The 12,775-nt window shown below is 34.9% G+C and overlaps 1 protein-coding gene and 1 long non-coding RNA gene across 7 annotated transcripts in view; both read right to left on the bottom strand.

The window, feature by feature from the left end:
- Positions 1–12,775, bottom strand: part of LOC106504728 (uncharacterized) — a 689,957-nt gene that overhangs the window by 182,952 nt on the left and 494,230 nt on the right. The gene's annotated exons all lie outside the window — the stretch shown is intronic.
- The window catches only part of ANKRD50 (ankyrin repeat domain containing 50), a 45,199-nt gene that overhangs the window by 9,143 nt on the left and 23,281 nt on the right, over positions 1–12,775 (bottom strand). For all 6 annotated transcript variants that reach the window (XR_014813072.1, XR_014813073.1, XM_021101612.2 and 3 more), the window contains exon 3: positions 5,097–5,326. Coding sequence is in view for 4 of the 6 variants with exons in the window: in XM_021101612.2 (XP_020957271.2) it covers positions 5,097–5,326 (230 nt within the window). In the remaining 2 variants the exon portion in view is untranslated. The remainder of the gene's footprint in view (positions 1–5,096; positions 5,327–12,775) is intronic.

Here is a 12,775-nt window from a genome sequence, read left to right as displayed (position 1 = left end):
AACGAATCCAGCTAACAACCATGAGGTTGTGGGTTCGATCCCTGGCCTCACTCATTGGGTTAAGGAACTGGTGTCACCTTGAGCTGTGGTGTAGGTCACCAGCAGCTCTAACTCCAATTCAACCCATAGCCAGGAACTTTCATATGCTGTGGGTGAGGCCCTAAAAAGAATATCACCTGTCACTGCCTTTAAATCACATCATTTTACATATTACCAATTAAAATAATTAAATCTCAGATTGTCAGTAAATAGCTTGAATCTTAAAATGCAACTTGTTCAAATTATGCTAACAAAACTTCAGCACTGTGAAAATAAAGCTACTTAATAAAATTCAAACTAACCTAAAAACCTAATAGTTACAGCTACTCAAAACTCTAAGTTCTTTAGAGGGAACCAAAACTTCATCTTCTGAAGGGAGATAATATTCTGTTTCATAGACATAGATTTATTAGACAATTGTGTAACTCATAGAAGAAAATACTGCTGAGTTAATGAACTCTCTTAATAGGTAAAAATCTAGAAATTCAGAAAAGATTAGTGATAATCAATCAATACTGAGTAAAACACTTTACTGAACTGAATAAAACAAATATATTTCACATACTACAGACCATACAGACCAAGAACTATGTGAGCAGATGAGACTTTCATTTTGTAATGAAAACCAGTGAGGAATTTTGACCAAGGCAATAATGTGATCAGATTTGCATTTTGAAAAACTAATTTAGTATTACTAAAGAGAAACAGCTGGAGTTCGTCAATACTAGCAGTAAAATCTTTTATAGAGGTTATGATAAAGTCTAAGTAAGAATCACTAAAAAGCCTGAACAACCAAAGCAGTGGCAGCAGCAGATAAAAATAAAAGTTGGATTTGGAAATTACTAATAAGACCTGGATTGCATAGAGCTTAGTAAGTGTGGACACAGAAGAAGGAGTCAAAGTTGCCATTCATTTCTGGAGTGGTCAACAGGATGGAAAAAGAGGATTTGTCCACTGAAAAATAACAGGTCTGGAGAGAGGGATGAACTGGGAGTTTGGGACGGATATATACATACTACCAAGTGTGGAACAGATAACTAACAAAGATTACTATATAGCACAGGGAAATCTACTCAATGTTCTTTGATAACCTATATAGGAAAAGAATCTGAGGGGGAATATATATATGTATATATATGGCTGATTCACTTTGCTGTACACCTATACAACATTTTAAATCAACTATATTCCAATAAAAATTGTAAAGAAAAGGTTTGAAAAGAAAGTTGATAAATTCAGTTTTGTGACACTAATCCTGAATTACTTAGATGAAATAAACCATTTATAAAAAAACATAACCTACCAAGAATGACACATGAAGAAATAAATCTACATACCTCAAACCTATATAAAAATGGGATCTGTAATTATACTCAAACATATATACAAAATCATATATTTATATACTTACAATTTATTAAACATATAATTGATTATTCTCAACAGACTTAATTTTAAAAGATAAATTTTAATTATGAAAGCCACTCGATCTAAAGAATTGAAAACATGACTAGAAATCTGTAACAATCTACACTTACCAGTGAGATAACTTGCCTCCAAACCTTCTGTGCATGTTCATTTGCTATGAACATGTTCAATTGTTATTAATTCATTAAAGTTGAAAAACACCTGACATGTTGCTAATAAAAAGGATTTTAAAAAATCATAACTACCTTTCAGTGTACAGTGTTTTAAAGTTTCCAAAGCAATCTTATAGATACTGATTTACATGAAAAATCATATAGACCATCTATAAATTTAAACCTACTTAACCAAGATAGCACCATTGAAACTTGAAGTAATTAAGACAGAATCCAGGCTAAACCTCCACAGTAACAGGTTTGATTCTTAAGAAGGAAATGTAAGAGATCAACATTTATTGAGAGTCAATTATTTTTAAAGCAGCATTTCAAGTACTTAGCATACCTAACACTTCTTTTTATGTTAGGCCTGTGAGATAAGTTGCACCTGCCAATTCTGATGTGGAATGCATGGATCTTAATTCAAGATCCATATATTTCAAATTAAAACATCAATAAAAAGCAGAAAGAAATGTGTAGGATGTATATAAGGAACACTGAAAATAAAATTTAAGTTGAATAAGTGAAAAAAATATCCTATGTTCATGGATAGAAAGAAAACATTTTAAATGTCAAATATTTCCTAAATTTGTGCTAAGAAAATTTGTGATTTGATGAAGTGTCCAAGTTAGAGTCTTATTACACCATTCAGTAGAATATATACTATATGGATAAATAAATCCATATAGAATATATACTATATGTAAAAATAAGAATACACAAAGTAAAGGACAGTACATTAGATTACATAAAATAGACTGCAAAAGAATTATTACGGTTTTAAAAAGCTTTAGAAAATAGTTTCAAAGGTAAAAAAATATAAAATAATAACTTCCTGGAGGAAATGTATGTAAAGGTGAGAAAGCTCACAGAAGTCTTAGGGGAAAAAAACAAAGACAACTTGATACAATAAGCATAAGGGGGAAATAATCCAATAGTAAACAAGAAGTTGAAATAAAAATGAGATATTAATTTTCTTACACTAAGTTAGCAAATATGAAAATACATATAATTTAATACTGGTGAAAGTTCTGAGAAACCAACACTCTCAGCAGAAATATAACATGATATTTATATATACCTTTCTGGAAAGCAACTTGACAATATGTGTTCATAACTTGAACTTGAGTAATATTAATGTTTGCCTCCAAATTCCAAATCTATGGTCAACAGAAGTGTGGTCCAATGCTTATTATAGCCCAGCATTTTTAATAATTAACAGCATTTTAGAAGGAGGAGTACGGTAAGAGAACATGACCATATTCAGTTCCTTCTTATTCCTTCTTGGTTCACTGCTTTTCCCACCAAGAAAGCGCAAAGAAACTCAAATTCATTTATTTGCTTTTGCCAAACTCTGCTATAGATGTTGAGGAGATAGAGCAGTGAACAAGACAAGCATATTTCCTATTCTTATGAAGAGACAGACTAGTTAGAAAACAAATATAAAACAATTTTAAGTAACAGGAAGACATATGAAGAAAATAGAACAAGATATAGAGTGTGTGACTAAGTAGCTGAGGAGGCAAAAATAGAAATAAAATAGAAAAATACAGAGAAGCCTACATGAGACATATCTGAGCAGAGATCTAAATGTTAGGACAGTAAGACGTTCAGGAAAAGATCATTCCAGTCAGAGGGAACATCAAGCACAAGACCTCAAACAGAAAAAACAGATCTGAAAATAACAAATGTTATCCGATAAAAATATAGAGAAAAAGGAAATCTCACGTGCTGCTGGTAGGAGCAGAAAGTTATTTCAAGCACACTAGACAGCGGTTTGTAAAATCAACTAAAGCTCAAAATGTACATACTCTGTAATCTAGTAATTCTATGTGTAGGTTTATAATGTCAACCTTTAGCACATGTGCACAAGAAGATGTGTTCAAGTGAGTTCATGAAGCGTTTTTTGTAATAGTGAAAAACTGAAATAATCTGAACGTCCATGAATAGGATAATAAAAAAACTTGAGATTTATTCATGGGAAAGAATAGTACAAAGCAGTTAGAACCAATGAACTGGCTTCATAAGCAGGTATGGGAATAGGGCTCAAAAATAATGTTTGCTTAAAAAAATCAAAATCATCAAAAATAATGTTGCCAAAAAAAGAAGATAAAATGATATCAGAATACCACTATTAGCAGTAATACATTTATGAAGCAGTTATTATGTACTAAGCATTGATCAAACGTTAACTGTCATTTAACTTCACAAAAACCCTGTGAGAAAGTAATAGCAAAGTATAATCCTCATTTATAGATGAGAACACTGAGGTGCAGATCGTATTGGTAAGTTACATGAGGTTGCACAGCCAGTAAATGGAGGAACCAAGATGGTATATCAGTGTTTCATTTATGTAAACCTTAAAAATATACAGAATATAAATATGAATTGAAAGGATACAAAATGGACTAATGGTTTTCTCTAATAAAGGGAAAGAAATGGAATGACACAGACAAAAAGGGGCTCTATCTTTATCTGTACCTCACATACTAAGAGCTATATAAGTATTAGCTGTTATCCTATTAATCCAAGTTTATCAACTAGATTTTCACCAGTTCAAAACAAAACAGTAGAATAGAAACCAAATCAAAAGTGCTGTCATTAGTAGCAAGAGAATCTAAAAGAGAAGGAATACATCTGGTTAAAGGAAACCATTTTAATAAATTAATAAGGTTTCACCATTTTGTTGAATGTATAGAACTATTTTAAACTGATATGGCTAATTAACCAATAATTTAATTATCATCTCTCCAATTACACTATTGATTCTGTTAGTGGTCCTTGTTTTATGTTCCTTTTATTTCCCATAGCACAAAGAAAAAGTGCTTTACATAATTTAACAGGAGTAAACACAATTTTATTGTGATAGTTTAAAAAGTGAAAAAGCCAAGTCAGGAAACAAAAGAAAAACAAACAAAAAACCTGATCATGTACTTTTACACATATATAGATTGTCTTCTCACACATAAAAAAAAAAAAAAAAAAAAAAAAAAAAAACTTTTAAAAAAGGATCTATTCCAAGAGGTATCCTAAAAGGCTGTCAACCCTGTCACTCCCCTTAAACAAGGAAAAAGGGCTTAGAGAAACTGCCAATATGAATAAGCATATTCACTACTTTGACGATGCTCACTCAGTCTAGCGCTGACCAGGATACATCAACATAAAAAATGCAGTCCTACAGATTCAGAGCCGCTACTACAGCATGAACTATTCCTAACCTTTACTAAGGAAGCTACGTAAAGAATCTTGAGACAAAAAAAAAAAAAAAAAAAAAAAAAGTACTGTTAAACGATCTAAAAATATTCTATGGCTTGTCCTTAATGCAACCTTAAAAAGGTATGAAAACAGCTGATAAAACAGAACAGCTGACAGAACAGCAGAAGCAACAACCACATTTTCAACTGGTACTCTCCTCTAAAGAAACACGGTATTAATCATCAACGAAAAGCATTTGAGAATGGCAGAAATGATGCTTACCGGTAAACATTTTAGTAACAGCTTTGCTCTGTTTTCGGGCAGAACAGAGAAGCAATAGCCATGGTGGAAAGAACTCGTGGTGACCAGCTAAAAGCTCAGCCACAGTCCCAGATAAGCTGGTAGATGCCTGTTCACCTTCGGTAACATTACACCCTTCATCAACAGAATCCACAAGCAGATAGAGGCTTTGCTGGGGAGGCTTCATTCCCAAAAGAGGGAGCAGAACACACCTGTAAAAAACATCCATATGAGCACTTTGAATGTTACTGGCTATTATACTGAGATTTACTATTCAAACATTAGAATTACATTATAAATAATGTTTTAAGAAAAAAGTTTTTTTGTTTTTTGTTTTGTTTTTACAACAGTAAAAATGTTGTACAAGTTTCAATTCCTTACTTTAATGAGAATACTGGTCCTACTAAACAGTTCACATTTCCAATAAACAGCATTTTCACAATAAAGTGGGTGAGTATGCATGTGCATTAGTGCTTCAGCATACTTAAGGGCAGTGGGGAACTTGAGGAAATAAGATTTCCATATTCTCTTCCTGATGTTTTGAATCAAGAGTAAAAGCTTGAATTGTTTACGACAAAGCTAAAATGTGTTGCAAAGGAAAAAAAAATACTTTGGGGACCACTTCAATAATAGGAAAATATCAAGGGTTCTCTAGAATTTAGAAGTATTTTATCATCATGTCTCTCACAAAATGACTGCACTTTACCTAATTGGTCACACACAAATTTCATTTTAAAAGAATACTCAAAAATAATCTACGGTCTAGATCCCGTTAAGTGTATGTTCAACTTTCAATGTAAAGAATAAATTATTAGGATTAATTCCACTGAAGAACACATTCCCTACTCATAATTTATGTTGAAACTGAATGCAATTTTTTTCATAACTAAAACAATACTTATCCATTTTCAACAAATACTTACTTGGGCATTCTATGTGCTGAACGAGATACTGAAAGATACAGTGGTTAAGAAAACAAAATCCATCTAGTTATAAATACCAAAAATTTACAGATAACAGTTTCTACCACTCTCTTTCAATCCCAGTAGTAACCAAGATCCAATTTATCACTAAGTCCTATAAATATTTCTTTGTAAAAATCTCTCTCTGGAGTGCCCGTCATGGCACAGCAGAAACGAATCCGACTAGGAACCATGACGTTGTTCGATCCCTGGCCTCGCTCAGTGGCTTAAGGATCTGGCAATGCCATGAGCTGTGGTGTAGGTCACAGATCTGGTGGTGCTGTGGCTATGGCATAGGCCAGCAGCTGTAGGTCCAATTAGAGCCTAGCCTGGGAATCTCCATATGCCTCAGGTGTGGCCCTAAAAAGCAAAAAAAAAAAAAAGTCTCTCAAACTCACCTCAGTCTATATCATCACCCTCTTCCAAACTATTGTCATCTTTCTCCTGGTACCATTATAAACTACATACCTGCAACCACTCCCCTCCAGAATTCTACTGCCGCCAGAGTAAACTTTCCACAGTGTTATTCCAGCCACACTAGCTTTCTTTCAATGACTTTCAATAGATGCAGTTACACAAGGGCCTTTTGATTTGTAGTTCCTCTGCCTAGTACTTGTTTCCCTTCTCTCTTCATGTAATTAATTCCTCCGTGATCTTCAACTGTAAGCTTGAGAGTCACCTTCTCAAAACTGAGTCCCTATAGTATACTTCCACAACATCAAATATTTTTCACAGCACTATCAAGTTTGCAATGTTACACCTGTTTAATGTCATTCTTACTTCTCTTTAGAGTGTAAGCATCCAAAGAACAAGGACCATGTCAGTCTTGTTCATGGTGTAACCCCAGAACCTATCATAATGCTGTGCCAAGGCAGATGCTAAATGACATCGTCACATTGTTTGGTCTAGAATGGGAAACCAGTAACTTCAATGGGGCTTAGTGCTACCCCCCTACCCCCTGCAAAAAAAAAAAAAAAACAGTAAAATTACTAACTTGGTAGATAAGAAACAATCAACTCAAGGGAAGTAGATAGGAAATGCGAAAATGTCAGTAAAACATTTAAACATTAGGTGCTCAAGATGAACAAAGTTTTGAAGAACCAATTATAGTTCTCTAGGAGTTGTAATAAATTAATAATAAATTTTACAATAAATTAAAATAAAAGGAGACAGGGCAATCCTGGCAAGAGGAATGTGCTAAATTTAGGAAAATTTATTATACCTTATGTATATATTCCCTCTACTATGAGAACAAAAGTTGATTTAAAAACCAGTACTATAGTACTGTATCTATACTTACCCATATAGTACAATATATGCATATATATTTCTACATATAGTACATATAAAATATACTGTAGTAATATAATCAGTGCTACTTAGGAGAGAACACAGTGCTGTGGGAGTACAGAGAAAGCCAACCTAACCTACTTTTGATAAGGATGGGATAGGAGGAGAAGTCAGCAAAGTCTGGAGAAGGAGCTTAGTCTGGAGAAAGCACTAGAGTAAGGCAGACACACAAGAGAAAAAAAAAAATCTAGTTGAGGCAACAGGACACACCCAAGTTTGGAGAAGAGAAAGACCAGTGAACAAATATATGGAAGAAAAGAATTACTGAAGATGATTAAAGGCTGGGCTTTAAAAACTTTATTATGAACTATGAACTTTGACCTAAGGGTACTAAGGGGCCACTGAAGAATTTTAAGCAGGAAACTGTTATATTTGTGTTTAGAAGGCTAACTGGTTACAGCTGAAGGAAAGCTTGAAATAAAGTCTAGAAGGGAAGGATGAAATAGGAGGCCACTGCTTAGAACTTAAGGGAGAAAAAAGAGAGAAAATCTCCATCCCGAACTACCCCAAGGCCACTGTAATTCAGTGCTTTACAGTGTTTAAGCACTTTACATATATATCACTCATTTGATTCTCACATTAACTCTTGAAGATGGGTACTGATACCCATTTCCAGATGGGGAAATCAAGGCATATGAAAATAAGTCACTTATCCAAAGTTAAAAGAAGTGATTCAAATTCAGGGTCTGGCCCTAGAACCCACATGAGAGTAGTCCATTCATCCTGGTTTGCCTGAGACCTACCAGTTGAAGCACTGAGTAGTGAGAACCAGCTGTTCCTCCTTCCCGTCCGTGCCCCCACCCCACAGTCCCAGGCATACCAGGATGGTCAGTCACCCCTCTTCTACGCTTTTATCCACTTTGTCTGGTCTACTGACTATCTACAACCAGTATTATAAATAAGGCAGTAGCAGCAGGGTCAGAATGAAGTAGACAGATTTGAGGGAAATTTGGTAGGTGAAATTGATAGGATTTGATGATTATTTCCTTTGCTTACTCCAGGCTGTACATTCTTCTTTTCCTAGTTCCTTATAATAGAAACTGAAACCATTGTCTCATACTTTTCTTTTCTTCTAAGATAATCCTTTAATGTCATGAACTTCCCTCAAGTATTTTCACTACCATCCAATTCAATACAATTTCCCTTTGATTCCTTCTTTGAATCATAGGTTACTTAGAAGTGAATGGTATAGTTCTCAGATATTTGGGGAATTCCCAGGTATTGTGCATTATTGTATATTATCATTATTTAAATTCAATTGTGACCAGATAACACTTTGTATAACTTGCATACCTTTAAATTTATTATGACTTGTTCTACAGTCCAGAATGTCTAACTTGGTAAATGTGAGCATTTGAAAAGGCTGTGTATGCTATTACTGGGTGGACTGTTCTATAAATGTCAATTAGGTCAAGTGGTGATAGTGTTGTCCAATTGTTCTATATACAGTTGACCCTTGAACAACTTGGGGGTTAGGGGACCAAGCCCCTGCACAGTTAAAAATCAGCATACTGCTATCTCTGACTGAACAACAAAGGAAGTGACAAATGACACACACAAGGGCACAAGTTGAAACAGTCTAGAAAGAATCAGAACTCAAACCCTAGTTCTTTTGATCCACATATTGTGATCGCTAATAGAACACAAACTTTTCCCCATACCTAAGTTAATTTCAGTATCTGTAAAATGAAAATACAGGTATTATGTTTATTGAAAAAAATCCATGTATAATTGTGCCCATGTAGTCCACACCCATGTTGTTCAAAGGTCACCTGTACTTAACTGATTTTCTGTGATTTGCTATTTATTTGTTCTGTCAGTTATTGAAGGAGAGTGTTAAAATATCTGAATGTAAGTGTGGATTTATCAGTCTTCTTACAACTGTTTTATTTTTTGTTTGTTTTTCCCTTTTTACAGCTACACTTGCCCTGTTTGTTCTTCCTTTCTACTTAACTGAGTCCAGGGAAACTTCTAGCCTAAGTCTATAACTGTCTCCATGGTTCCAAATGAGAGCCTTTATGCTCTTGATGATGTTCAGGGTGTACATTTATTTTAAAGAATGACTGTTCTGTCAGTTTTGTCTGCATCTCAATTTAATATCAACGTCCACATTTATCTTGAGGTTTGGGTTTATGGACAGGTCTCTTACAGTTTTACTCTCTTGCTATTAGACTATTTCTCAGGCCTCAGTCATGTTAGAGCCAAAAGCCAGCATATGGCTTTAAAAAAGTTGAGAAAATTTTTCCAGACTTGACCTCACTCCTAAACTCAAAACTGATAATCCATGTGGCTGCCCTATAGACATCTCAAATTTATTATGTTTAAAAAAGCATTCTCTCTATATTTACACCCCAAGTAAGTTCCTCCCCACCCATCTTCCCTGTGTCAATTAGTAGATCCCATCACCACCTAGTTTCTTAAGTCAAATCCCAGGACTCATTCCTGAGTCCATTTTGTTCCAACCACATTCTTCTTTCAGTTCTAACACCAAGTGTCCTCCAGTTAGGGCCTATGTCTCCATCTGCCCTAGAAAGCTCCCCCAGGCAAAATTTCTTTTCCTTCAGGTTTTAAAACAAGCTTATTCCTTAAGAGGCTTTGCCTGATCACCATATCTTAAATAGCCTTCATCATCATGTATTGCTGAATTCTAATACCTCATCCTGTTTTCTTTGTAGTGTTTATCATATTCTCTAATTAAGTGATTGCATCATTTGTGTACAATTTTCATGGTAAAGCTGGAGTGAAATTTGTCCATTTCCATACTGCCTCCCCCAGGACAATGCCTGTTTGTGCAATGCTAGATTCCTGGCACTCAAAACCATTGTTAGTACATCACAAACGTGCGATAAAATCTGCATTATGAATGACTGGTAATTAGTAGGAAAACTGCTACTTTAAAATACTAGATAAAAATGTACTAGACTCAGAATTTCATATTTAGTTCCCTTTCAGTTCCAACAAAAGCACCATATGGGATACTCGCACCACTAAATGACACACAGTTTCACATTTTCTGCCAGGTTACATTTTATCATTTTATGAAATGATAGTCCCTCAAGGTATGCACATGTAAAGCAACAGTACTTTGGACAGTCTAAAACAGAATTTTCCCGTTGTGAATATATATGTGTGTGTGTGTGTGACATATAATCATTCAAAATGAGAAAATGTAATAGTGTTAGGTTATCACATTCATGCAAAGATAATCACTATCTTTAAAAGCAGTGCTATGCTTCAGGGTTTTACCTTTGTATGTATATGCTATTAAATGGCTTACATTTCTTAGCTAATTATTAGAATTCAGGCAATATATATTACATTCTTAATATTCTTATGAATTCTATTTAAGATCCTTGAACTGGTTTTTCCCTCATTTTCATTTCCACCTTGAATGTCAGTACTGGCAGCACCATCCTTCTGTTAACTGGCCTGCTGATTTCCTAGCAGAAAGGCAGCTACAAGACCATTAGGGCAATTCTGAAATGAAAGACATTCATTCAATTTTTTTTTTTAATATAGTGAATTTACTTACCGCCTCTTTCTCAGGAGGCGAATTAACTTTTAAAAACTGTTACAAGTATTATAAGAAGTATACTAATAGATAGACAGATACTACATGTACAATAATTTCCTAAAGTTTTCACAGTTAAACGTCCAGTTTCAGCTCACTCTCTGGCTCATTCCCTCAGGCACAGAGAACAAGTCTCTTGCCTACAGTTTTACAACAAAATAAGCCAGACAAGCCAAACGTTCAAGATTTTTCTCGAACGCCTAGAGAGTTTAGGTCACAGAGCAAACAACTAGGCCAAAATCTAAGGTGACGCAGATGTCTGCAGGCAGATACAACACAAGCACTTGCTTACCTGGGGCAGGTGCACCTGGACAATGGAAAACAACCTGAGTAAAAAAATAGGCAAAAGACCTGAAGAGACACCTCAACAAAGAGGCTGTAAAGATGGCAAGTAAGTATATGAAAAGATATTCAACATCATATGTCATCATTTGCAAATGAAAACAAGAAGCCGCTACATTAGATGGCCAAAATTCAAACACTAATAACACCAAATAGTGGCAAGTGGAGCAACAGGAACTATTCTTCATTGCTGGTGGGAATGCAAAACGTACAGCCAGTTTAGGAGACAGCTGGCAGTTTCTTGCAAAACTAAACGGAATCTTTTATGATTCAGGAATCATTCCCCCTGGTATTTGCCTGAATCCAGGTAAACACCTACATGCAGATGTATATAACAGCTTTATTTTTAACTGCCAACATTTGGAAGCAACCAAGGTGTCCTTTGGTAGGTGAATGTTAGTAAACTGTGGTATATCCAGACAATGGAATATCATTCAGTCCTAAAATGTAATAAGCTATCAGGCCATGAAAAGGCATGAAGAAGTCTTAAATGTATACTACCTGGTAAAAGAAGCCAATATGAAAAGCCTTTATGAAGTATAATTTTGACTGTCAAACATTATGGAAAGGGAAGAACTACGGAACCAGTAAGAGTTATTAGAAATTGCCAGAGGTTATAGGGAGAGACGGATGGATAGGCAGAGCATAGAGGATTTTTAAGGCAGTAAGACTATTGTGTATGATACAATAATAATAGATACATATTATGTATTTGTTAAAACCCATAGGATGTAAACACCAAGAGTGAACCCTAATGTCAACTATGGGCTTTGGGTGCCAAGGCAGGTTCATCAATTATAACAAGTGCACCACTGTGATGTAGGATGTTAACAGTGTGTGTGCAGAGATGGGGCAGAGGAACTCTGCACTCTCCCCTTAAGAGCAGTGAACATAAAAGTGCTCTAAAAGTTCATAAATTAAAAAAATAAAAATAGTATTTGCAACAGACAGAAGTCTACAAATAGACCTGCATACATATATAAATTTAGGAAACTGAATTTTTCAAAGTCACATAGGTAATGCAATTGAGAAAGTTCTTTCAATAACAAAAAAATTACATATAATATTATGAGATTACCCACTTGAAACCTGAAGCCTAGAATCTCACTACTATCTGGTGAAATACAGCATCAAAATATTATACATTTGAGGAGTTCCTGTCATAGCTCAGTGGTTAGTGAACCTGACTAGTATCCATGAGAACATGGGTTCAATCCCTGGCCTTGCTCAGTGGGTTAAGGATCCATCGTTGCCATGAGCTGTGGTGTAGGTCACAAATACCACTTGGATCTGGCATTGCTGTGGCATAGGCCTACAGCTTCATCTCTGATTCGACACCTAGCCTAGCAACCTCCATATGCCAGGGGTGTGGCCATAACGACAAAATACATATATATGTAAAATACATTTGGAGTTTACCTAGAAGGTTAATCCTA

Source organism: Sus scrofa, chromosome 8, assembly GCF_054392235.1.
Source record: "Sus scrofa isolate SSC_HxYL_T2T_F1_AM1 chromosome 8, Sscrofa_HxYL_maternal_Yorkshire_Landrace_v2.0, whole genome shotgun sequence".
NCBI lineage: Eukaryota > Metazoa > Chordata > Mammalia > Artiodactyla > Suidae > Sus > Sus scrofa.
Note: the sequence above shows the minus strand (reverse complement) of the source record. Positions and strands in the feature narration are given on the sequence as shown.